The sequence below is a fragment of the Canis lupus genome, chromosome 19, assembly GCF_003254725.2.
Source record: "Canis lupus dingo isolate Sandy chromosome 19, ASM325472v2, whole genome shotgun sequence".
Lineage (NCBI taxonomy): Eukaryota > Metazoa > Chordata > Mammalia > Carnivora > Canidae > Canis > Canis lupus.
In genome coordinates, this window is record NC_064261.1 from 2,300,150 (window position 1) to 2,325,046 (window position 24,897).

Consider the following 24,897-nt stretch of genomic DNA (forward strand, 5'->3'; position numbering starts at 1 on the left):
AAGGGACCAAAACGACATCCTCTTGGGTCTTTATGAAGGCGCCATTACATCGTCATGACTAAGTCATTGGCTGATTGAACCTTCCAGCCCCTCTCCTCTCCCTGGAGGTTGGAGTGGGATTGATCCAACCCTCTGATCATATGGTTGGATCTCCTGCCCTTGATGAGGTCCAGAAGCCACCTTCATTAATAATAAGACACTCATTTCATCTTTATGGCTCTAAAGTGTTTTCAGAAACTGTGGATGAAGATCAAATATATCTAAGAAATATATTTTGGTCATATGAATAATCAAATATATCTTTCTAATCATTATGTCACATTACATCATTTCTATCTCCTTTTGGTTTTTTTTTACTCTAAACTCATGGCAAGGAATTCCCATTGCATGGCCAAATATTGATTAAAATTCTGGTTTTTACTCTAAACACAAGGAGTTAGAAATGGCATCCTGTGAGCCAGAGGAATGGATTAGGTTATGATCTTATAATGTATGACTGGACCACTGCTCTTGCTATTATGTGCTTTAGATAGAATGTATTAGGTTTTCCAGGAAGGCATATCCATCTCAATTACTGTGAATTTTAGTAATTTGTTGTTGGGATACCAACTCATGCTCTCGGTCAAAATGCCAGGCCTCTTTAGCTAACTAAGATGAATCTAGCAGTTTTTGAGGGCTTATTTGTGCCACCCCTTTGAGTCTTCCCACTGTACCCCAAAACACGAGGTCGTAACCTATTCTCGCACCAGCCAAAGGTGAATTATGCAGCATTTGTTGGAGGAGGCAGAGGCAACCAGGGATTCTTCTAAACAAATGACTTGTAGTCTTGAAGTTTTATAAGCAGGCTTCTCCATGTGCTTTCTGGGGAAGCAGTTGGTCAGAATGGTCAGAAATGACAACCATAGTTAAAACTTTTTTTTTCATAGTAAAAACTTTAAATCGATTTTGGTAGTAGAACAGATTGATGTAAAAATGATGCCCACACACAGAGACCCAAATATGCTCTTGGCAGTGTCCAGCCTCTAGCACTGAACTGTTTATTGCCTTACTGTTTGCTTAGGTCCTTCTTGAGGACTTACATTTCAGCAGAATCCCTATTGAAAATGCTTCTTTCTTTTAAAAAGGTATGTGGGGCACCTGGGTGGCTCAGTGGTTGAGCGTCTGCCTTTGGCTAAGGTGGTGATCCTAGGGATCAAGCCCCATGTCGGATCACCTAGGAAAGTGTAGAGGGAGAAGGAAGGGACCTCCTCGGGCCACCCCCTTCTCTCCTTACACCAGGAATTATTGATTTAGGAAGCAGGAACCCTAACTCAGCAAAAAAGCAGAGCCCTGCAGTTTGGGGAGACTCTTAGGGATTAGCCCTAAAGGCAGGTAATATGGTGCCTTGGGCTCCCTGCGGGGAGCTTGCTTTTCCCTCTGCCTGTGTCTCTGCCTCTCTCTGTGTCTCTCAAGAATAAATACATAAAATTTTTAAATAAGTAAGTAAATAAATAAATAAATAAATAAGGCATGTGTAAGAAACTGTGTTCCTACTTCTGCCCCCCCATCCCTTCCAGAGAGAAGTGAAAGATTCCCTACTTTGCCATGTTCTGCAGCTTGACCTTTAAACCAGACTTCTTGTTTCCATCAGAACCCTGTTCTCTAGTTTCCTCTGACTCTTGTGTTACTATCTTGTAACAGGGTGACACTTACACAAGCAGTAGGGATGAGGTTGTCACATGGTGAATGAGCTCTTGACGAAATGTTGATGCATCAGCCTACATCCAATAACACTGAGGAAACAGAACACTGGGGTGGTGACCGGGAAAGAAAGGGTACCCATTGTCTGCCAGCACGTTAATGGGTGAAGAAGGAAGAAGCCAAGAATCTAAATGGGAAATGAATAAAGCAGATTCTGAGTAAATTTATTAAATACAATGCTAGCAGTGCATCATCTGGCGTAGCATGTGTAACACACGCTGAAGCAGAGCACCGTGTGTATGTGTGCACGCACATGCGTGCGTATGTGTATATATACATAAATGTACCAAATGTCATAGTCTACAAAAAAAAGTATTATTATCACTATTTTGTTGAGAAAGATACTGAGACTGTTTATTTTTCCGCAATTTAAGCAAGTACTTCTTATGCACAGGATAATAAAATCCATGTGTGTGGGGCGGGGTGGGGGGGAGTTCATGACTTTTCAGCCTGGCATTCAAATTCCTCTTCATTTTAGTACAGCCTGCCTTTCCAGCCTCATCACTGTAATCAGTGAGGCCAGTCAGGAAAATGGCAATCACTCTAGGTATTTAAAAAGAGGGGAATTTAATACAAGAAGCTGATCACAAAAATCTTGGGGAGAAAATGAACGCCAAGCCTTACCTCACACCATATATAACATTAACTTAAAATGGATCCTAGATCTTCAACATGTGATATACCAGGATCATCTTGATTCAGGAAAAGCATTTGACAGAGTTCTACACACAGTCATGATAAAAAACATTCAATAAACTAGAAATAGAAGGAAATTACCTCAGTGTCTTAAAAGTCACATAGGAATAGCCCACAACAAACATCGTACTCGGTGAAAAGCTGAAAGCTTTTTCTCTAAGATCAGGAACAGAACAAGGATGCTTGCTGACTCTCACCACTTCTATTTAACACAGCACTGAGTCCTAGCCTGAGCAGTTAGGCAAGAAAAAGGTAGAAAGCATCCACATTGGAAAGAAAAAGTCATAGATCTATGTGTGAAGATGACGTGATAATATGTAGAAAAATCCCAAAGATTCAAAAAAATTCCTATCCGCACTAATAAATAAATTCAGCAAAATTGCAGATACAAAATCAACACACAAAAAACAACTGCTTTTCTATAACACTAATGATGAATAACCTGAGAGGAAATTAAGAAAATAATCTAATTTACAATAACACCAAAAAGAATACAGTATTTAGGAATAAATGTAACTAAGGAGATGAAAGACTTGTATACTAAAAACTATAAATAAAATATTGCCCAAAGAGGGGCACCTGGTGACTCAGTTAGTTAAGCACCTGACTCTTGATTTCAGCTCAGGTCATGATCTCAGGGTTGTGAGATCGAGCCCTATGTTGGGCTCTGTGCTCAGTGTGGGGCCTACTTCAGGTTATCTCTCTCCCTCTGCCTACCGTCCTTCTCCCTGTCTAAAACCAACAACAACAACAGCAAAAAGCATTTCCAAAGGAGATTGAAGAGACACAAATAAATGGAAAAATATCCCATAGTCATGGATTAGAAGACTTAATATTGTAATGTGTTGACACTACCCCAAATAATCTGCAGGTCCAATTCAGTCCCTACCAAAATCTCAATGGCATTTTAAAAAATATATTTATTTATTTTGAGAGAGAGAGAGCACATGGAGAGGGCCAGAGAGAGAGGATTCTGGGGATCTGTTGCACAACAATGTACTTAGAGTGGAGAGGAGCGTGTATTTGAAAATGTTGTGTATTTGAAAATTGTTTTGAGGGTGAATCTAATGAGTTATGGTCTTTTGACACACACACACACACAGAGTTTGGCCATTTTTTATATAATTTACATATACCTACCATATGGATCCAACACTGCACTTCTAGGTGTTTACTCAAGAGCAATGAAGATGTATGTCCTCCAAAAGACTTGCATGCAAATGCTCATAGCAGCTTGATTCCGGATAGCCGAACCCTGGAAATAACTGCAATGTGTGTCACCTTGTGAGTAGATAAGCAAACTGTGATATATCCATCCAATGGAATACTATTCAGCAATAAAAAGGAATGAATTATTGATACATGCAACATCATGGATGGGTCTCAAAATGAGTAGACTGAGTGAAGGAAACCCTGACGCCAGCGAGTGCGCCGTGCCAGGAAATGGCATTTATATAAAATTCTAGAAAATGCACCTTAAATTAGAGCCACGATTCTTCACTGGGAGTGATTTAGCCTCTCCAGTGACATTAGGCAATGTCTGGAGGCTTTTTTGGTTGTCTCAGTGGGGGAGAGGATGACACTACTGGCATTCAGTGGGTAGAGATCAAGGTGCTGCTACATCCTACAATTCACAGGACAACCCCGCACACACACACGCACAGCATTTGGGGTTGGATAATTCCAGCCCTAAATGTCAATTATACCAGTGTTGAAAAAAAATCTGAAAAAGAGTTAACTTTTTCAAAAAAACAGATCAGATGTCACCGGAAGCCAGTAACTGAAGGAAGGATTGACCATAAAGGGGCATTGGGACACTTTGGGAGGAAACAGAAATTTTATCTCAAAACACCCTCAGGATCGTAATGGTGGTTGCACAGATACATACGCATTGGGACACTTTGGGAGGAAACAGAAATTTTATCTCAAAACACCCTCAGGATCGTAATGGTGGTTGCACAGATACATACGCCCATCACATCCATCAGAACTGATCACATTGTACACTAGGCTCCACGCATACCATGGGCTCAAACTCATGACCCTGAGATCCAGAGTCACACAGGCTCTACTGACTGAGCCAGGTGCCCTCAAATTATATACTTTAAACAGATGCAATTTAGTGTAGGTAAATCATGCTTCAGTAAAGTTGATTTACTAAAAAAAAAAAAAAAAAAAAAAAATAGTGTACCCAGGGGTGTTACCAAGAGCTCTCGAGTGTGTATCTGCTCTTCTGATGTTGCCAGAGCTGTCTTACTTCTTTGGGGAAGCCACCAGCCCTGACGCTAACTGGGAACCCACACTCTCCCCACTCCGGGCGGTTAGCAGTTGAAACCACTGCCACCACTTCTGGAACCCACAACCTGAACCAGAAGTGTAGTAGCTTCCCTCTTCCCCCTCCCTCCACCTCCTTGGAGCCAGCTGGGAAAGCATTCTGGGAGATGCAGTTCCCAGCCTTCTAGCTCCCTGTGAACGTGAACGAGAGAGCACAGAGGGCAGGAAGGGTGCAAAATCCCTCTGAGATTCATCTGGCACGGGGCTCGTCATCGTCCATGACCTAAGCAACCGTTGAATCCACGTGCCTTGATGTTTGCTCTGATGACACCTAATCATTCTGGTCCGCCTAAAACGAATGCCATCCCCCCCTTCCCAGTACCAGTTAGACCTCACCACTGGGTTACCTGTGACCTACTTCATGAACCCTTTGGATGAGCCAGTTGGAGGCAAAATTCTCCCCACCCCTTTGTTTCTTTAGCACTTTATTTATACTACGTTTAGCATCTATCCCCTTCGATTAAACTTACGTAGCAGGTACAAGTCTGATTGATCTCCTGTACTAGATCGAGTTCAACCTAAAGGTAGAGGCTGTTTTAGTTCACCTTTATGTCTTGCCGTTGCTGCCCCTTCCTGGGTACGTGACTTTGGACGAGCTGGTCCACTTGTACCATGTGTAGCGCTCCCTGGGCAACCGTACACCCGCTTGCCCACTCAAAGTCGGACTAACTCGGGACGGGGAGTCCGTAGGCGGTGCCCCGGCCCCCCAAAACCTCACTTCTGAGAAGACCTGGGAAGACAAGGTTGCAAGTCAGCCAGGCCGGTGAGCATCTCCCCTCTGGTGCTCTTGCGTCTACAGCAGTGGTTGGAGATGAGGTCTTGTTTTCAAGAAGAAACGCGCTGGGAGCAGTGGACGGAAGAGCTCCACTTTCCTTTGAAACCTTATTTTTCATGGGAAAAAAAAAAAAAAAAGCTTTTATGTGATGCAGAGCGGCTCCTGGCATGAAACGCCAGGCCTCCTGGAGAATCAGGACACCTGGGGGGTTCTAGTCATCACCACTTTGCTCCCAACATGAAGAAGGTTCCTCTGAGCACAGTGTTTGCTAATTGTGAGCAGAGACAGGCAGGAAATATCAAACCTCATTCTGGGAAGGATGATCTTCTTCTTTAGCTTTGAAAAACCACCACGAAGAAACAATTAAGTAGGAAAGCGGTGACTTCATATGAAAAGTGTCATGTCAAGGTAGTAGAACACAGGGGATCCCTGTGGGGCTCAGCGGTTTAGCGCCTGCCTTTGGCCCAGGGCGTGACCCCAGAGTCCCGAGACCGAGTCCCACATCGGGCTCCCTGCATGGGGCCTGCTTCTCCCTCTGCCTGTGTCTCTGCCCCGCCCCCCATCTCTCTCTGTCCCTCTCTGTCTCTCATGATGAATAAATTAATTTTAAAAAGTCTAAAAAAAAAAGGGGGTAGTAGAACACAAAGTAAACCAAAATAGGCACCAGAAAGAAAGCCGAGCACCCTTGCTGCATATAGTAATGAGCCCTCGAGCTCACCCAGGACGCAGTCTCCTCAGAGGACGGTGCTTGTTAAGCTTTTGGTGGTTTCTGCGAGAATCCAGCGGAAGCAGTCCCCTTACCACATAGCCATAGAGGCGTGCGTGTGATTGTAGGTACCTGGATGCACCTGCTAATCCTCAGGTTAAGGGTCTCACCTCTGAAGTGTAGATGTGGTCAAGTTCACGCACTCCGGAGCCAGGACTAGGTTCGAATTCTAGTTCCCACCCCTCCCTGCAGCGTCAGCTCAGGAGGTCTTTAACTTCTCCGAGCTCTAGTTCTAGCACCTGAAGATGGACGTAATACTATGTCACGGGTTGATTTTGAATATTAGACTAGACAATCTGTTTAAACACTTGGCATGATCCCCGGCAGGTACTAAGGACTCGATACTGCGCTGAGATTGTTATCAGCTAATAAAATACAGAACTTGAGCCCTACATGGCCCGGGAGGAACTCACCCACTCTCAGTGCTACGGAGGTCTGCCAAGGGCCTCCTGTTTCTGAGGGAGCGTGGCGGGATCCTGAAATGGCAACGATGACAGTGGTGTCATCGGGGAAATGCCGGGGGCAGGCCCGGGAGGCCCGACGTCGGGCAAGGCGGATCTCAGTGTCTTCTGGTCTCAGGAAGGCACACTCTATGCGCACTTACACCAGCCACAGCAGAAATACGACGGCAACGCCCATTTCACAAAGGGAACCTGCGAGCCTGTAGGCAATTTTTGTTTTTTAAAGAAGGAAGAGAAAGATCAAAGCTATTAATCATTTACGGACCCAATAGAATACGTCCCAACACGAAGAATGTTTTTGGTTAACCACAGTGATTTTGTTTACAGTTAAATGTGGAAATGTATGAAAGCGGTAGTTATGGGTCAATACAATAGGTTACAAGGCTCCATCTAAAATGGAGTAAAAAAAAAAAAAAACACAAAAAAATAAAAAATAAAATAAAATATAAAATAAAATAAAATGGAGTATTTTCTGCCCACCATCTCCTCAGATGCTCATGAACGCTGCGGTAAAGACACTCCAGACTACAAACTGGATGACGGGGTTAGCCTTAAAATCCACCCAACCGAACCGGTGGTACTCACAGTACCTCGTCTCTTTGGGTATGGATTGCTGATGGTGGGTACGGGCCTATACGGGAGAGAAACCTGAATATGCTGAAGAGAAAAGAAGGAAACGAGTCGATCTCTGCCCATTTTCAGTCTCTTTGGGGGCTCACCCTCCTCTCCTGTTCTTCCACCCTTTCCTTAAATGTGAGGTTTTAAACGTACGTATCTACCCAGGCCAAGTACCATGAACCAGGGCCGCAGACCCAGAGCGTCTTTGCCCTAAGCTAAGCAGGGCAGCCTTCCTGCTGCCCTCAAGGATTCCGCTCCGGGAATTGGGCATATACGGCCAGAGATCTCTGTTTCCAAGATAAATCTCAAGTCTAGGTTTGTATGTAAAATATCCTGACTTTTAAATAGAAGAAAACATGGCGTGGGCCAAACAAGTCGTGTTGGCAGCATGAGTTGGACCCTTTGGCCGTGGGTCTCCGTGTTCCAGGGACCTCTGCCCCTCGTGTTTTCTCTATGATCTTTTCCTAGAGAAACATCATCCACTCTTATGGTTTCAAATCTCTTTGGGAAGCTTCTCACATCATTTATTGTCCTCCAGATCCCTGTAGCTACCTGCCGACCCCACGTCTCCTTTCGCAGGTCTTACCGGTGTCTCCAACCTGGCGCACATGAAACCAGACTCTTTTTTTTTTTTTTAAGATTTTATTTATTTATTCGTGAGAGACAGAGAGAGAGAGGCAGAGACACAGACAGAGGGAGAAGCAGGCTCCATGCAGGGAGCCCGATGGGGGACACTATCCCTGGATCCCGTGGTCACATCCTGAGCCCAAGGCAGACGCTCAACCGCTGAGCTACCCAGATGTCCCTGAAACCAGACTCTTGATCTCTCCCCACCAGTTCATCTTCTTGCTGACTACATGGTACCTGTATTGCTCAAGAAATGTGGGCGTTATCCTCTACTTTCTCCTCTCTGGCTACCCTCGCGCAGCGATCACCTACTTCTACAATATTTCTCCGGTGTGTCCCCGTATCTCCCCAAGCCACCATCACATTTCATCTATTTTGCTGCAATAGCTTCCTCCAGATTCCCTCCCCTCTTTGTCCTACTGACCTGTTCTCCACGTAACAGCAAGAGCGATCTTTTAAAATATTAAGTGGATCCTGTGACTCTCTGTTTCAGCCCTCTCGATGTCTTTACAATGCATGAAAACCAAGAGAAGGAAGTATGTCAAGTGGGTATGGTACCACTGCATCCAATGGACTGAGAGTAATTTTTTTTTCATCTGTAAGACAGGAATCATGATACCTCCATCAAAGGGGTGTTGTGAGGACTCAGTAAAGGCCAATGTTATTTCTGCCTTTCTTTTGTATCAGCTTTTGCAGGGAAGGAGGTAACAGTTCAGTGAACCTTTATATTGTTAATAGCTACTTTACACTCCCCAATTGGTACCACCTACAGAGAACCTTCTAAATGTTTTAGTGACAGTGGTTTCATTTGTATTATTGTGGCGGCAAAGAAAAACATCTGCCTTAATTAAAAGATAAAGCCTGGCTGGCTCAGTAGGTTAAGCATTTGCCAGGCCTTGCTCGGGTCAGGTCGTGATCTCTGGGTCCTGGGATTGGGCCCCTCCTCGGGCTCCCCGCCCCAAAAGGAGGCTGCTTTTCCCTCACCTTCTGCCTGCTGCTCCCCCTGCTTGTGTGTGGACTCGCGCTCTCTCTTTCTCTGTCAAATAAATAAAATATTAAAAAAAAAGAAAAGATAAAAACCCCACTTTTAAAAATTATGGAACAAGCCAAGTTCAATTAAAATCACAGGACAGGGATCCCTGGGTGGCGCAGCTGTTTGGCCCCTGCCTTTGGCCCAGGGTGATGCACCCTGGAGACCCAGGATCAAATCCCACGTTGGGCTCCTGGTGCATGGAGCCTGCTTCTCCCTCTGCCTGTGTCTCTGCCTCTCTCTCTATCATAAATAATTTTTTTAAAAAATCACAGGACAGAGTAAAATAATAATTTCAAATGTTTTCAGATCATTTTTTTTAAGTTTTGAAATGGAAAATGATTAGCTGATAGGGTTGAGGCACTGCTACATCATGAAAATTGAACCACTTTTTGGCAAGCATCCGATTTCATTGATTTGAATTCAGCTTTGCCCGGAGCTGGGCGAGACAGTTTCCAAAATAGCATCATGAATTCAGCGGCGTAGCCCTATCAGTCCCCATGGCCTTTCTGTCTTTCGATTCACAAGTTCCAATTTAGAAAACACCACAGTGAGAATCATGAAATCTGCTGAGGCCAGTGGCTTAAAAAGCCAGGAGTAAAGGTGAGAAGCTGCCACCGCAGGTACATGGAGCATCTTTATAGAACTCTTAACTCAGACCTTCATGTGGGTGGCCTTTAAAAAAAAAAAAAAAAAAACCTAGATATTTATGAGTCATAAAACCACTCCATGACGAGCTCCTTGGTTGACGTACAGTGTACTTGTGAGCTGAAAATGTTGGCTGCCCTTGAGCTGAATTAGTTCATGAACCATTGCAAAAAAAAAAAAAAAAATAGAGATTATAGGTCTATACTATAACCCTCATTTTTTATCTCCAGGAATAAGTATAATCAGCTTTCACTACACCTCAAAGTAGTGAATTCTCCCATTTGGTATATACTTGAAGTAAATATATAACACACAGCCCTCTTTTGATTAATAAAAGAATGTTTTAAATAAAAATAATTTGAAGGGTTGTGCACAAAAAGAGGCAACTTTGTTCCTCGGTGGTCATTTTATTGAATATTTGCTGAGAAACCAGCATGTAGGAGGCGCTGTGCTAGTTTGACATCAACATATACAGGTACAAACTGTAACAACTAGAAAGGACTCTGAGATATCCAGTCCAGAATCATTTTCTTTAATGTTTTATTTATTTATTCATGAAAGACACACAAAGAAAGGCAGAGACATAGACAGAAGGAGAAGCAAGCTCCCTGTGGGGAGCCTGATGTGGGACTTGATCCCAGGACTCCAGGATCACACCCTGAGCCGAAGGCAGACACTCAACCACTGAGCCACCCAGGCATCCCCAGAATCATTTAATAGACAATTCAACTTTAACCCTAAAGGAGAAAGGGACTTACATAGAGCAACACGTGTAGTTACTCACTATAGCTGAGACTAGAATACAGTCTCATAAAGTAAAACAGGTTCCCAATTCTCATGAAAATCATTTTAATTATATATACTTCTCATTGCAAAAGTGATGCTTTAGGAGAGTGCCAAGTCGATTGAACACATGAGACTACTTCCAGCCTCTCCTAAAACCCCACAAAGACTGTAGCAAACGGATTTTGTAAGGTGTAGACCAAACATGGACAGGGAAAAGGTAAAAAGAGACAATAACAAGAGCTGGGCAGCTGAAAAAAAAAAATGGATGAAGGACCAAGGACTTAGTGGATCTGAGAAACAAAGCCGAGCTCCCATGTCCAGCTCTGCAGGTTGGGCACTGTCCAAATCTAGTGGACACTGCTTACCTAGACTCCAAAGGGAAGGCTTTCTCTGGAGCGGTGCTGAGCATAGCCTGCACAACAGCAAGCAAGCTGTGGCCCTGAGGAGAAAACAAACGCAAAGCAGCCATAAGGGAAGGGAAAACCATCCCAACTTGCAAAAAAAATTCCCCAAAAGTCAGGGGTTGACAGTACCAGACAGCTCTGGGTAAGAGGATAAATGGGAAGGAAGTGCACATGCACAATTAAAACCGGGCTATAGGTGCAGGTACAGATATAGACGGAGTACAGGTGTAGTCACAACTGCAGGTGTAGGTACAGGTATTCGCCAGCCTAGCATGTATTTTGTTGTCAAGTGTGGGGCAGGGGTCCAATTCCACCTTTTGTTTTCATGTAAAAGAATGCTGTGGAAAAAAAAAAAAAGAATGCTGTGAGCATTTTCTTATGTAACTGCAAGCTCTTTGGAAATGTCCCTTTAGAGAGGGGCACTTGACGGGATGAGCACTGGGTGTTATTCTGTATGTTGGCAAATTGAACACCAATAAAAAATAAATTTATTATAAAAAAAATTTTTAAATGTTGAATTTAAAAATAAATAAATAAATAAATTTATTTTTTAAAAGAAAGGAAATGTCACTTTAATTGCTAGGACAAGAAGATTGTGCTCTAAAAGCAACACACTTTCCTCGAGTATTCTATATTGTTGGACTTTGTTACTTGAGGTCTTCTGCTATGAATAATGCTTCAATGAATATTTTTGCATCTCTATTTCTCTATGATACACCCCATAAATGAAATTACTGAGTGAAAATGTCACAGAGCTACATGCAGTATACCAAAGTACCTGCCTCAGTGTACTATTGCATTTTTTTAAAGAATGAAGATTTTATTTAAAAAAAAAAAAAAAAGAGAGAGTAGCTTGGGCAGCCCGGGTGGCTCAGCGGTTTAGCACTGCCTTCGGCCAACGTTGTGACCCCGGGGTCCCAAGATCAAGTCCCGCATCGGGCTCCCTGCGTGGAGCCTGCTTCTCCCTCTGCCTGTGTCTCTGCCTCTGTGTGTGTGTGTGTGTATGTGTGTGTGTGTCTCATGAATACATAAATAAAATCCTAAAAAAAAAAAAGAGTAGCTATTTTTACCGTATAGTTATCGGTCATTTATACGATACTGCTCTGTGAATTCTATTAATAGCAACCTGTGCCCATTTTTCTGGGTAGTTTTTCTTTCTGATGTGAAGGCTGTATGTTGAAAATACAGCCCCTTTGTGAAATTTGCACGAATATCACAAGTTTGATGTATGCCTTTTGATCTTATTTTTCATGTTTTTAATATTTTTTTAATTTCATGCAAACTTACCCATCTGTTCTCCTGTGAATTGCTCAGCTGTTTTCCCACGTAGAATTTCTTGCCCTGCTTTGATATATTAAGTATTTTCCTGCTTAGATATAGCCTTCTAAGATACATCTTCTTCTAGCTATATTGGTTTCTTTTCTATACTTGCTTTTTGACCTATTTAGAATTTATTTTGCACTACAGCGTGAGATGAGGATCTAATTAGGGGTTTTTTTTGTTGTTCTTTTTACAAAACAGCCAATTTCTCTAGTACCTTCTCATGGCCATCAAAGAAATGCTATTAAAGACAGGTGTAAAAAAATAAATAAAAAATACAAAACTAAAGACAGGCGTATTAAAGGACCTAGCCCCAGAGGCAGAGGCCGGCGCTCACGGTGAGCTTTGCTGTCTCCCCGCAGGCGAGCCGGAGCCGGCTGTCAGCAGCGACTCTGACATCTCGCTGATCATGGCAATGGAAGTCGGGCTGTCGGACGTGGAGCTCTCCACCGACCCAGACTGCGACGAGGCGAAATCCTGAGCCGGTGACCGTCGGAGAAGGGGCCCCGGCGGACGGAGGGAGGTGTGCCTCGAGAATGGACGGGCCCGCGGCCTGCACGACCTCCCGGGCCCGGCCATCGGGGCCGCCTTTCCCCCCGGGCCCTCGTGGGCTGGCGCCTCGGGAGCTCGCGACACGCGCACAGGGGACACGGGTCAGGCCTCTGCATCTTGCCTCCTCTATTTCCAGGTCTTGTTTCATCGTTCGGGGAATGTGGTTCGGTTTCCTTGGCGGCTTCGGGTTAGAGGCCGTGAGCCGTTTCCATGGGCCCGGCCTCCTGGGGGGTGGCACCCAGGGGCGCCCAGGCCTGGCCACCCACGGCCCAAAGCGCGGGGCTCCGGGGGGCGCCCGCCCCACTCCCGGCCGGCCCTCGGGAAGAACCCGAGCTCCTGCGGGGGCATCCTAAGCACCCTGGCTGCGGAGACCCCAGCCCGGGCGCCGACCCCGCCGCGCCTGCGGCCCACCCTGGGCACCGCAGCCCTCCGCCCCCCTTGCCAGGCCCTGCTGACAGCCCACGTGAGAAGGAAGCGTCACTGTGCCTGGAACTTCGGGTCTTGGACAGGAATGCCACACTCAGAGGTCCCCTCCGGGCCACTGGCGCTGCCGTCGCGACTGTAGGACTGTAGCCGGCACTGCAGGCCTGGCTTTAAGGCCAGAGCCACGTGTTCTTCCCCAAAGCGCGGTGTCTGTTAGCTTGGTCTCCCCCGGGCCAGAGCAGTCTTCTGTTTCCTCCACGAGTGGCCTCCGCAGGAGACGGAGGCTGCAGAGGAGACCCGGTCCTCCTTGAGCCCAGGGCCCGACACAGCGGGGCCGGGTAGCACCTAGCTGGCACCCACCGCCCACACGCGGCAGGCCGCCCGGAAGGCCTAGGTGACTCCTTAGCAGCCCCCTGCCCAGGGCTCACCGAGGACAGCGAGTGAGGAGGGACGTGCGGTTTGATGAACCATTTGATCCAGAAGTCGGCGAGGGCTTTGGCTAACCAAGCTTCTCCCGGCGGAGACAGACGGGCAGACAGGAGAGGACGCGTCAGATCAATACTGAACCCACCGGTGTTTTTAAACTACTTACGTTTTTATTCTTTTTTTGTAACTATGACGGAGATGTGCTATTTTTCCAGTGGGCGATTTTGTAACACACTTAGACTATCCCGACGCGGAGATGACTGAGGCAGCGAGTGGCTTCCCCGGACAACCACGAGGCCCCCCGTCCTCCGGAGACGGCCGTGCGGCCGCGTGGGTTGCCAAGACGGAGAGCCTTCCTCGCGGACTCACTTACGTCTTCGACGAGGCCTTGCCACCTCACTACACTAAGACTCATCCAAAGACAAGAGCTCGGTTGTGTCGTAGACCCCGCTGCCTCGGAAACACGGGGCGTACGTCAAGGGAGAGCATGTCAGACTACTGGCTGCCCCTTTCTCGGCACCTTTAACGGTTTCCTGTGGGATGCTCCCTGGGTGGGCAGCGAGGCAGAGAAAATGACCACCACCCTCGGGAATGTCACCTCCCCCTGGGATGACACTTCCTGCAATGGAACCCGGCCAGTGTGCAAAGGCGGGCGGGGAGGAGCAAGGACGTCACTGAACGGAGAAGCGGGAGTCCCGGCCGAGCCACAGGCTGGTGGGCCTCGTCGCCTCCACCTGTGAAATGAAGGAGTTAAATGAGATGGTGGCCAAGGCCCCTTCTGACCTGAGGACCGCTAGCGAGCTCTCTGCCAGGGGGAGCCATGTGCTTGCAGGTGGCCGTGCCCTCATGCCCTAGGGAGGCGGTTCCTTGACAGGCAACACGCTAATGGCCTCTGGGCCCCTGCGCTCCTGTGAGGCTGAGTGTCCAAATGCTTCAAGGTTTAAGTCCAAGTAGGAGTGGTTTTGTTTAGCCTGGTGTTAAACCCACCGTCTGTCACAGAGTTTGTGATCTCTGGACACCTTCACACCCCAGTCCTCAGTGTAGACTTCTTCATCGCAAAGTGTTGCCTTCCCTCGGTCAGCGTAGGGTTCCAGCGTGGACTCCTTCAGTCAGCAATGCCTGAAACGCACTTCGGTACTCGCGGACGTCAGGTGGAATCAGAAGGATGATTCAAGAGCAAGAGAAATACAGATTGCATCCCACACCCGGGAGGGAAAATGCCTTTGGATCGAATACTTGTCCGTTTGATGAGTGTCCCCTCTTCCTGCCAGTGACCAGGTAAAGCAGGACTTGCTTGCGTATGTACGCCGTGCTAGTGGCAACCCCTATGGGGTGAGGCCCATGCTGCGTGGATGACGAGAGGCCCCAGGTTGGCGGGGGGGGGGGGGGGGGGGGGGGGAGGGGCGGAGGGCACTGAGGCCTGTGGCTTTACCCCAAGGAGGCTCTGCTGCAAAACCCCTGAGCCTTGGAGGCTCTCCATTTACCAAAGGTTTGTTTCCGGAGGATTTAACTATGGCTTTGGTAGCCTAAAAAAAAAAAAAAAAAAAAGTTAACAAGCATAGAAGAGTTTAAGAGAAATAAAAACCTTCTCCCATAGCCTTGTTCACCTCCTCACCCACCCCAAAGAGGAAATTCTGAGCTGGGAACCCTCTAGAAGTATATGCAGACTTCAGGCATGTTTACAGATGTGCATTTTTCCGTAGTGAGTGTCCAGACCAGCGCTATCCGATTGAAATGTAACGCAAGTCACCCACGTAAACTTTACATTTTCTGCTGGCTACGTTTTTTTTTATTTTAATTTTTATTTTTATTTTAATTTTTATTTTTATTTTGGCTGTGTTTTAAAAAGGAAAAAGGAACAGTTGAAATGGATTCTAATGATATATTTAATCCTCTTGTTTCAACATGTGAAAAGTATTCATGAAATACTTCACATTCTTTTTCGTACTAAGTCCTCCAAATCCACCGTGAGTCCGCGCTCCCAGCCCGGCTCACGTTGGACCGGCTGCAGCCCCAGCCTCCTGCTCTGTCTCGACAGCTGCACGTGGCCCGTGGCTTCCAGCGCGACAGCACAGGTCCGGAGCTGCTCCGGCATTCTCACCAGATTCCCTGACCCTCTCAAAGAAAAAAAAAAAAAAAAAAAAAAAGTCAAAACCTAATTACCTCCAGAGAGAACTAGACTCCACCCAAGTTGCCTAAAGAGAGGCCCAAAGATCTGTTTGTTCTGCAATGAATAGATGTTCAGGCCATTCTTTTAGAAATTTCTGCTTGACCTTTCTAACCATACACTGGTGTCCATTAGTGAGTGTTGCTGTTACGTCTCTGACCAGTTGTTATTTTAAGTCACAAAAAACCATGTTGATTCACTGCTGAGACAAAAGTATCTCCCTCACTTCCGTGACAAACGCTTGGACTGCTACGTGGCACTCGGGAGCCAAGGAGAGCTCCAGGCTGTCGTCGAGCGACCTCACCTCCGGCCGCCGCTCTCCTGCCTCTGGGCTGGCCGAGGGTCTTTGCCCAGGGCCGGTGCGCCCTTGGGATTGGAGGGCTCCGTCCGTACAGCAGGCGCCTCTCGATCTTGGGGCTGCGAGTTTGAGCCCCACGTTGGGTGCAGAGATGACTTAAAAACAACAGCTTAAGAAGAGGAAAGAAAAGGAATAGTGGCCAAGGCATCAACCGATGCTGACATCGCCTAGTCACGGTGGGAACCCTGGAGGCGGATCCCTGTCCAAAGAGGTGTCCCTGTTGTGTTGTGCTGTGTTGTCAGCACGTCCCTCGTTCTGGACGTTCACGGGTCTGGGTTGGGTTTTGTCGAAAACCACAACACCCGGTGGCTCCTGCGGTCATCCTGGCGGCCGCCACACCTTCAGAGCCAGAAATGGTGACACGTAGCCTGACATTGGTTCCTTCTCCTCCGTGAGTCTTGTTTAGGTGAACAGTCTTGCAGGAGGTAAAAAATAAATGGCATTTAGTTAGCTGCTGAATGCATCGCCCTGACTGAAAACAAAGACATCTCGTTAAATGAAGATTGTTTCAGAAAATCTGAGATACAGAGTCACGTCCTCTGTGAAGCAAGGACCCGGCCCTCGCGGTCCTGAGGCCCCTGCGGTGATTTCCAGTAGCATTTTTGTACGCTTTACCCTAGATCTCTTTCCCTCCTCTCTCTCTCTCTCTGTCTGTATCTGGCTTTCTCTGACTGTCTCTTCTTTACACCTACACACATTCTTTTCCCATCTTTAGGGACAAAAAAACCTTGGTGGCTCTGGATCTATAGACTTACCGTTGTGATTGCCGCTGTTACGGTTGTTGAGGTCTTTCTTGTTCTTACCGTGCGGCAGTGTCTATATTTGCACTTCTGATGAGGAAAACCAGTTTACTCTGAAGGCAAATCAACTTCCTCCATGATGGAGTTAGCCATGTTCTCACTTCTCCTCTCACTAATTTAATCACAGAAAATTTAATTTATAGATAGCTGTTGCCTTTTTTCCAGGCTTCCTTGCAGAAAAGTCTCCTAGGCAAATAATGGCAAAGTCACCGTTCCAGAATGCCGTCTAGATCTTTTATCTTCTACTCTGAGCATCTGTGACCTTCCTGGTTCACCCCGGGCCATCAAGGTTAGGACTTCTTAGAAAGATGTGGGGGTCGTACCATATCCGATGTCCGCTCATGCTTCCTTAACTCAGTTTCTTAGCGCAAGAACTTGCTCTTCGTAAGGGATCTAAGAGGCCACTTCTTCCTTAAGATTGGAAAAGGCACACAAAGAAACCATTCTCCTCAGGTGAGGGACACAGATTCCTTGGGCAGTGCTGAGTGTCACAGACGTGGATTTGATGATGACAGTTCATACGAGCCTGCAGGAAGTGAGAAAGAGGATGGCAGGGTATGAACATGGCTTCCCTTCCCAAATAAATGCCCATCCCCTAGGCTTAGAGCTCACCTGGCCTTTGGGGCCGGGGTGGGAGGGTGCACATGTGTGTTTGAAGGAGTTTAACAGTCATGAGGTAAACACTCATGGTTGCAAAGAAGGTTGAGAATGCCTGAAAGACAAATTAATTCTGAGAAGCTGGAATGAGTTTCTCAGCATCACTTACCTCTCCTCTTTGCCTGCTTGTCTCCCCATCTCACAGCTCCAGGCCCTTTGTAATGGGAACGGTAATTGGTAAAAACCCATAGATTGGTAGCCACACTTCCACTTGGACCCTTTTGATGACACGAAATTATCCCAAAACTAAAGAGGTGACTCCGGGTCCTAGATGTAGATCCATAGAGATCAATGGCAAAACCTGCTTGTTGTGCGAAGAACTCGGTGAGGTCGCTCACAGCTCTCTTTGCCACCCTGCGAACTATGCCTGCCTCAGTCAAGGGGCTTTTGCAGGAATCTCAGTGATCAAAGACCTTTCATCCTTGTGCTACTATTGATGGACGTTTGCAGTTCCTCCAGAGCCATTCGCTCAATGGTCACCTGGTAAATGTTTCCGGATGCTAACGATAAGGCAAGAACCTAGTCTCTGGAGAGGTCTGCGAGTCGGTACGGAGCCCGGGGGAGCTTCTGTGGAGAAGCAGCTCCACCCAGATACCCCAGGATCACCGCTTGGCAGAGAGGTCTGTGGGCCTGTCGTCCTCACTGGATTGAAGGGCTTGGAGACGCAGGGAAAACGTGGGGACCACGTGTGCTCTGTAAACCAAAGACCGATCACCATCCACATGGACACGCATTCTTCCATTGACTAGTTTCATTTTTTCCTAATATTCCCATGAATAAAAGTGCAGGTGCGTTGCCTGGTCAGATGAAACGGTGGAACTGTAGAGGGTTTATCTCTTGCAGGCTGGTGATCGACCTTACTAAATCCCACAATCTTAAAAAAAAAATGTATTGTGGCCTTAGTACCACAGCATCTTCAAAGTCTGGTGTTTAGTCTCCTTTTCCCTCAAAAAGTTTGAGGCAAAACTAGTGCTTTATCGAACTCGGAATACTGTTGTCTTTGAGAATGTGAAGATTTTTACCTCGCCAAAGAATGTTCGTGGAGGAGAGCTTCTTAATTAGGGCGTATCCGTGCTTTTGAAGAGAATACCAAACCCTTGCTCGTCGGGATGGAGACTGGAGCAGTTGAGGAAGGCTGGCCGGCCTTCCTTTGGTGGCATCCGTGGTACTAAGTCACTAGGCAGTCACTGCACGGGGCAGGGTGCCCTCTGCTGGAATAACCGCCGTTATTCTTTCAGCCAAGTCATTTGACCAGGGTCCCCGTTTCCTCAACTAATTATTGGCCTGTCAACTAGTTATTGGCCTGTCCTCATACAGTTTCCCCAATAGTTGAGAACTTGGCCCACATTTATGCAAAGGGGAAGGAGTGTCACAAGCTCAGAAGCGTTGAAGAAGAGCCCCACGGAAGAGCTCACCGCCTGCAGCCCTTTCTGCAAAATGTCAAAGCGTGTTGTTGGCTGTGTTTGCAGAGAAGATGCCTCTGGCCCCAACATCGTAAGGCAGGGGCCCGAGTGTTTTGTGACTTATCTCCACTCTCTTCTTGTCAAATCACAAAGGAAGATCAATAAACAGACGTCTTTCATATGAATGTCAATGGTGTGACACACTGGTGTGTTTTGTACGTGTACATAATAACACATTTACTTCCTGCTTTCGCGTTAGTAATCCGAAATGGTTGTACCATTTTATAACTCGGAAGAGATGTAGGGGTAGGGGAGGGTTGGGGGGAGCTGGTATTTTTATAGCAGGGTGTCCCCCTTCTATTTAGAAAACTTGAAGCAATTTTGTACTTGTGAAAAAGTCACATTCCATTCATTTCCCAAAAAATAAGGGGACTTGTTCTCTAAACTATTCGTGAGCTGGGAGGATGATTATTCTAGTTTCCAGGGGAGCCTCCTGAGCAGTGTATATGTGACACCCACTTTTATAGATTGCAGACCATGACCAGCAAAAATTGCCATTTCAGTAATGTGAAAACCAAAAAAAAAAAAACTCTTTTAGCCCCTTTGTATATACCACATTGTTATTTTCACTGAAAAGAAAAAGTGCTACAAAGAATTTATCATTATAAAAATATTCAGAAATGGCACCATAAATCAACCTCTAGTTTAATTTCCCTGCTAGCAAGAAAGAAATCCGATGGATTTATGTTCCTCCCTAAACATGAATTTGTGTGCTTTTGTCTTATAACAAATGATGTCGCGGGTAGAATTTGACTTTGTTTTCTCTACGAGGTCTTTGTGGCCCGTCTGCAGGTCATACGCGGCGGTGCCATCATGCTCTTACCTGTCCCCCTCCCTAGTCAGGTCATGGGACGGCTTCCTGGATTTATTTGCCACATGACTCAAAGATCACAAAAATTATCCCTGATGGCATTTGCACGGGTAGCTTTTAATTTAGACTTTGGTTAGCTCTTAAGTGCGGAGAAATTTCGTAGTGGATTATGTAGCCTTTTTACCAAAACATCATCTTCTGTACAAAGTCACAGGTATATTTAAATGGTTGGTCAAGGAGATGTAGTTGGTTCGGGGGTTTTGTGGGGAGAAATCTCTTTCTCTTTCCTTTTTCCACTCCACAGGCACCTACCTTACTCCTTCCAGAGCACTTTATCTCTCTCTTGAAATACACAGAAGTTTAAAAAAACAAAAACAAAAAAAAATAACAACTGTCTTCTATTAGGAGACATGGACTTTTATTTTGCTTAATTCTATTATCTATGTGTTTGGAGAGCATAAACAGTCTGTCTCATACCGGGCTGGTGATGAAATATTAGGGACAATAGTTGGAAACACCCAACCCTACAACATGGCTATTTTTGTTATATAGAAGACTATAATGTAAATAAGTGCAGTTGTGTTCTTATGTACAGGTAAAAAAAAAAAATGCAACTATAAAGATTTGAAAAGGATTGTGAATTCCAGGAAATTTCATTGCAAAATTTTGTTTGGTTTTGTTTTTTAATAAAATGGAACCAGATGCCTGTGTCCGTGTCATCCGTATTTCCTAACCACGTTGGCTCGTCCTGGAGTTCCCAAAGCGGCGCTACGGATTTTAAAACATTGATAATTATCATTAAATCATGATTGTGTTTTAAAGACATTAAGATGAGAGATTTTAAGTTTTCTTTCTCTCAGGTGCCAGGCACCCGACCTCCTCTTAGCTCTGTTCCTCTAAGTGAAGTGATTAGAAGATTCTGAGCGGGGGCTTCTGGGGGGCCCAGCTGGTCGAGGCCCTGTCTTCAGCTCGGGTCCTGACCTCAGCGTCCTGGGATCAAGTCCCAATCGGGCTCCCTGCTCAGGGGGGAGTCTCCTCCCTGGCCCTGTCCTTCTGCTCCTACCCCTGCTTGTGTGCTCGCTCGCGCTCTCTCTCTCTCAAATAAATAAATAAAATAAAATTTGTTGAGCAAAGCAGAAGGATGGCAGCTGAATTAGCCTGAGGTGCGGTTCAGTGGGAACTGAGCATCGTTATCTGTGCATCTGGGGCAGGTTACCCTAGGTGGGCATCACCAGATGGGCTGGGTGGCAAGCTCTTTTTTATATTTACTGGTGCTTTTCTAAAGGATTTTTAAGAGCAGTTCCTTTGAAATAGCAACGGATTGCTAAGGAAATGAAAAAATATGGGAGCCCCCAGCCTGGGGAGGTAAGGAAGGGAAGGTTTAAAAAGGCGAGGCATTGGGGTGTGGGGGGGGGGCGCGGCTCGGTGGGTGAAGCGTCTGCCTTCGGCACAGGTCATGACCTCGGAGTCCGAGGATCGAGCCCCGCATCGGGCTCCCTGCTCAGCTGTGAGTCTGCTTCTCCCCCTCCCTCTGCCTCTGCCTCCCCCCTGCTCCTGTGCTCTCTCTCTCTCTCTCTGTTTCTCTCAATGAATAAATAAAATCTGTTACCACCCACTCGAGATGCTGGCCCTTGGTGCCCTCTGAGCCGCGTGTGGCCTGCCCAAGATTGCGGACAGTCCCCCGAGGCACAGGCCGGTGGCCCACCGGTGCATTCAGTGCTACAGACACAGTGTTTCCCAGCCAGCGAGGGGAGAAAGATCCAGTGGGGTTTTTCTTCCTAAACATAAATCTGTGTTTTTATGGTCAAACAGAGGGTGTCCCGAACTGAATTTTCCTTTGCTTCCCCACAAGGTCTTCCCGGCCTGCTCAGGGGAGGTGGTGGGGCCGGGACCCAGGGTCTAGAAACCAGCGCTCCAGTGTCCCCGTCACTCTGTCTGCTGGACCAGGGTTCCCCAAACCGGAGGGTGTACGCTCAGGCCATACCCCGGGATCCCTTAGAAGCTGCGCCACACGGTCCCAAGGTCCACTCGGTTGCAGTAAGGCTTCGTGTAGTACAACAAAGGCTGTTAGAGACTTTCGAGAAGCCTCTTATTGGGTCACGCATTTAATTGTGTGTAATTCAGCTTTTCTTAAGCTGATTGATGACAAGCCTCTTTTCTGAAGGTCGTCATCTTCCAAACCGCACAGGACAAGACCGCCACTGTGAAGCCTGCTGGCATCCGGGTGACAAGAGGCCGCCCAGGCCTGGTTCCCGGGCCCCCGTCACGGGCCCCGAGGGGAGCAGGCGGGGGGACAGGCCACCGGGCACCGCTCAGAGCCACCGCAGCCTGGACACGGGTCACCTGAGGCCCTGCCCTGCTCAACGTTCCCCGTGCAGGCTTCGGCCCTAAGTCCTGCGGCCTGCTCGGCCTGTGGACAACGACGTCAGACTCCGCAGCTGTGTACGACGCCAGCCTTGCCACCTGGTCCTAAGCCTGTTAACGCCTACGTTTGGAGTACGAGGCGCTGAACCACTACTTAGAAAGCACAAAAAATGGGGCACCTGGGTGGCTCGGTCTGTGGAGCCTCTCACTCTTGGTTTCGGCTCAGGTCCTTACCTCAGGGTGTGAGATCCAGCCGCAAGTCAGCAGAGTCTGCTTAAGATTCTCTCTCCCTCTCCCTCTGCTCCTCCTACTTTCTCTCTCTCCCCTAAAATAAATAAGTAAATATTTTTTTAAAAAGGAATGAAAATACGTTTCCTTCGTCCACGGGCCTCATTGCTCCGTCTCAGCCAGCGCTGGCGCCTCGTGTCCTTCCTCCGGCCGATCGGTAAGTGCCCGCTTGGCCCAGGGCCGGGGGGCAGGTGAGCCCCGCTTACTCCCTGATGCTGGCACAGAAGGTTGGGGTGACCGAGAGAGCCTTCAAGTTCGGAGACGTTTTCAGATACTCGGTCCATCGCCCTTGGTGACCCGAGAACAGACGATGAGCCCACGTCTTGCTCTATCACGGCCACTGTGTAGTTCCCACGCTGCTGAGACTCTTCGCCCTCGGGGTGAGGATGAGGGGTGGCGGCCGAGGCCAGGCCGCTGCCCACCGTGAGCAGGTGCCCTCCGCGGACGGCCCCGCAGCACCTGCCGGAGCAGGTGCCTCCCTGGGTCTCCAGCAGCGAGCCCAGGTGCTGGGCGGCTGGGGGGAACAGGAGGCTCCCAGGCCCTCCGGCCTCACCCCTCGCTGTGGGAGCCCCCGGGAGGGCCGCGGGGTCCTGACGCCTGAACCTCAGCATCCCCCGCCTGCCTCACCTAGGGCGCCGGCCCTCTGTGTGCCCAAGGATCACTTACCCGGCGGCGGGCAGAAGCCAGAGGCCCCTCCACAGCAGGGGGCCCCTCCCGGGACTGGCCCACGCAGCACAGCTGCCCGATGCTACAGACGGAGCGAGCCCTTGCCCCGCGGCCCTTAGTCCATCCATCCCACGCCGCGAGCCGGAGCCGCTGACCCGGAGAGGCCGCCGCCCGTCGCAGCCCACGCGGCGCCTCCGCCCCACGGGGGGAACCGGGCGGTCCCCGAGCCTCCCGCTGCCTCCTCTTGCTCCTTTGGTTTGGCAGGAGGACGCGGAGGGGGAAGAGGAGGGGGACATGAGGGAGGACGCGGGGGGACGCGGGGGGGGGGGACAAGGGGCGCGCAGAGGGGGACGAGGAGGGAAACGCGAAGGGGGACGCGGGAGGGGGGGACGCGGAGGGGGATGAAGAGGGGAACGGGGCGTGGGGGGGACGCGGAGGGGAAAGTGGGGGGGACACAGAGGGGGACGGGGAGGGGGACGCGGGGGGGACAAGAAGGGGGACGCGAAGGAGGACGCGGGAGGGGACGCGGGGAGGCGACGCCGGAGGGGAACCCGGAGGCGGACACGGCGGGGGGACGCGGAGGGGGACGGGGGAACACGAAGGGGGACGCGGGGGGAGGGGGACTAGGAGGGGGACGCGGGGGGGACGCGGGGGGGATGGGGGACGCGGAGGGGGACTAGGAGGGCGATACGAAGGGGGATGAGGGGGGACGTGGAGGGGGGACGCGGGGGGGGACGCGGGGGACGAGGAAGGGGATGGGGGGACGCGGACGGGGACTAGGAGGGGAACGCGGGGGGGGACGTGGAGGGGGACGGAGGGGGACGGGGGGAACACGAAGGGGGACGCGGGGGGGGGACGCGGAGGGGGACTAGGAGGGGGACGCGGGGGGGGACTAGGAGGGGGACGCGGGGGGGCGGGGACGCGGAGGGGGAGGCGGGAGGGGAACGCAGAGGCTTACAGGGGGTGGGGGGGACGCGGTCGCGGGGCCACGTGACGGCCGAGCCCGGATCCCTCCCCACCCCGAGGCCCCCCACGCCGCTCCGAAGCCCCGGGAGTGGAAATCGGGATCGGGTCGCGGGCCTCCGTGTGTCGCCCAGCAGAGCCGAGCAGCCCGCAGGAGCCGCGCAGGGACGCGGGCCGGGGGTCAGGGGCGCAGAGATCCCAGGGGAGCCGGTGCTCTCCGGCTCGCGCGCTCCAAATGAGCTACTATTCTGTGCTTTCAAGACGGCTCACAGACGCCAGCCTGCCCCTGTCCCCCGCCCGTGTCCCAGCCCGTGTCCCTGCCCGTGTCCCTGACTGTGTCCCCGTGTCCCACCCATCCCTGCCCGTGTCACCACCCCTGTCTCCGCCTGTGTCCCCGCCCCTGTCCCAGCCCCGTCCCCGCCCGTGTCCCCACCCATGTCCCTGCCCCTGTCCCAGCCCCGTCCCCGCCCGTGTCCCCACCCATGTCCCCGCCCCTGTGCCTGCCCGCGTCCCTGGCCCTGTCCCCGCCGTGTCCCCGCCCGTGTCCCTGCCCGTGTCTCCACCCCTGTCCCCGCCCATGTCCCCGTCTGTGTCCCCGTCCGCACTCCAGCACTGAGACTTGCTTGACAGCCGGGCAGTGGGAGGCCTCCTGGGTCACATGGTACAGGGAGCAGGTGTCATGCAGGCCTCCCCAGCTGCAGAGCACTGAACCCCGGAGACGGGAACTTCCCTGTAAGATGAGCAGCCAAGCTCG

General features: G+C 49.2%; 1 protein-coding gene across 2 annotated transcripts in view; it reads left to right on the forward strand.

Annotated features, from left to right (window-relative positions):
* Positions 1 to 20,564, forward strand: part of RNF150 (ring finger protein 150) — a 241,653-nt gene extending 221,089 nt beyond the window's left edge. Inside the window, exons 7-8 of one of the 2 annotated variants that reach the window (XR_004806934.2) lie at positions 12,568 to 14,884; positions 17,734 to 20,564. Coding sequence is in view for 1 of the 2 variants with exons in the window: in XM_035702071.2 (XP_035557964.2) it covers positions 12,568 to 12,686 (119 nt within the window). In the remaining variant the exon portion in view is untranslated. Of the gene's footprint in view, positions 1 to 12,567 lie in introns of both variants that reach the window. The other variant, XM_035702071.2, reaches the window with a different exon arrangement.
* Positions 20,565 to 24,897: the final 4,333 nt, after the last annotated feature.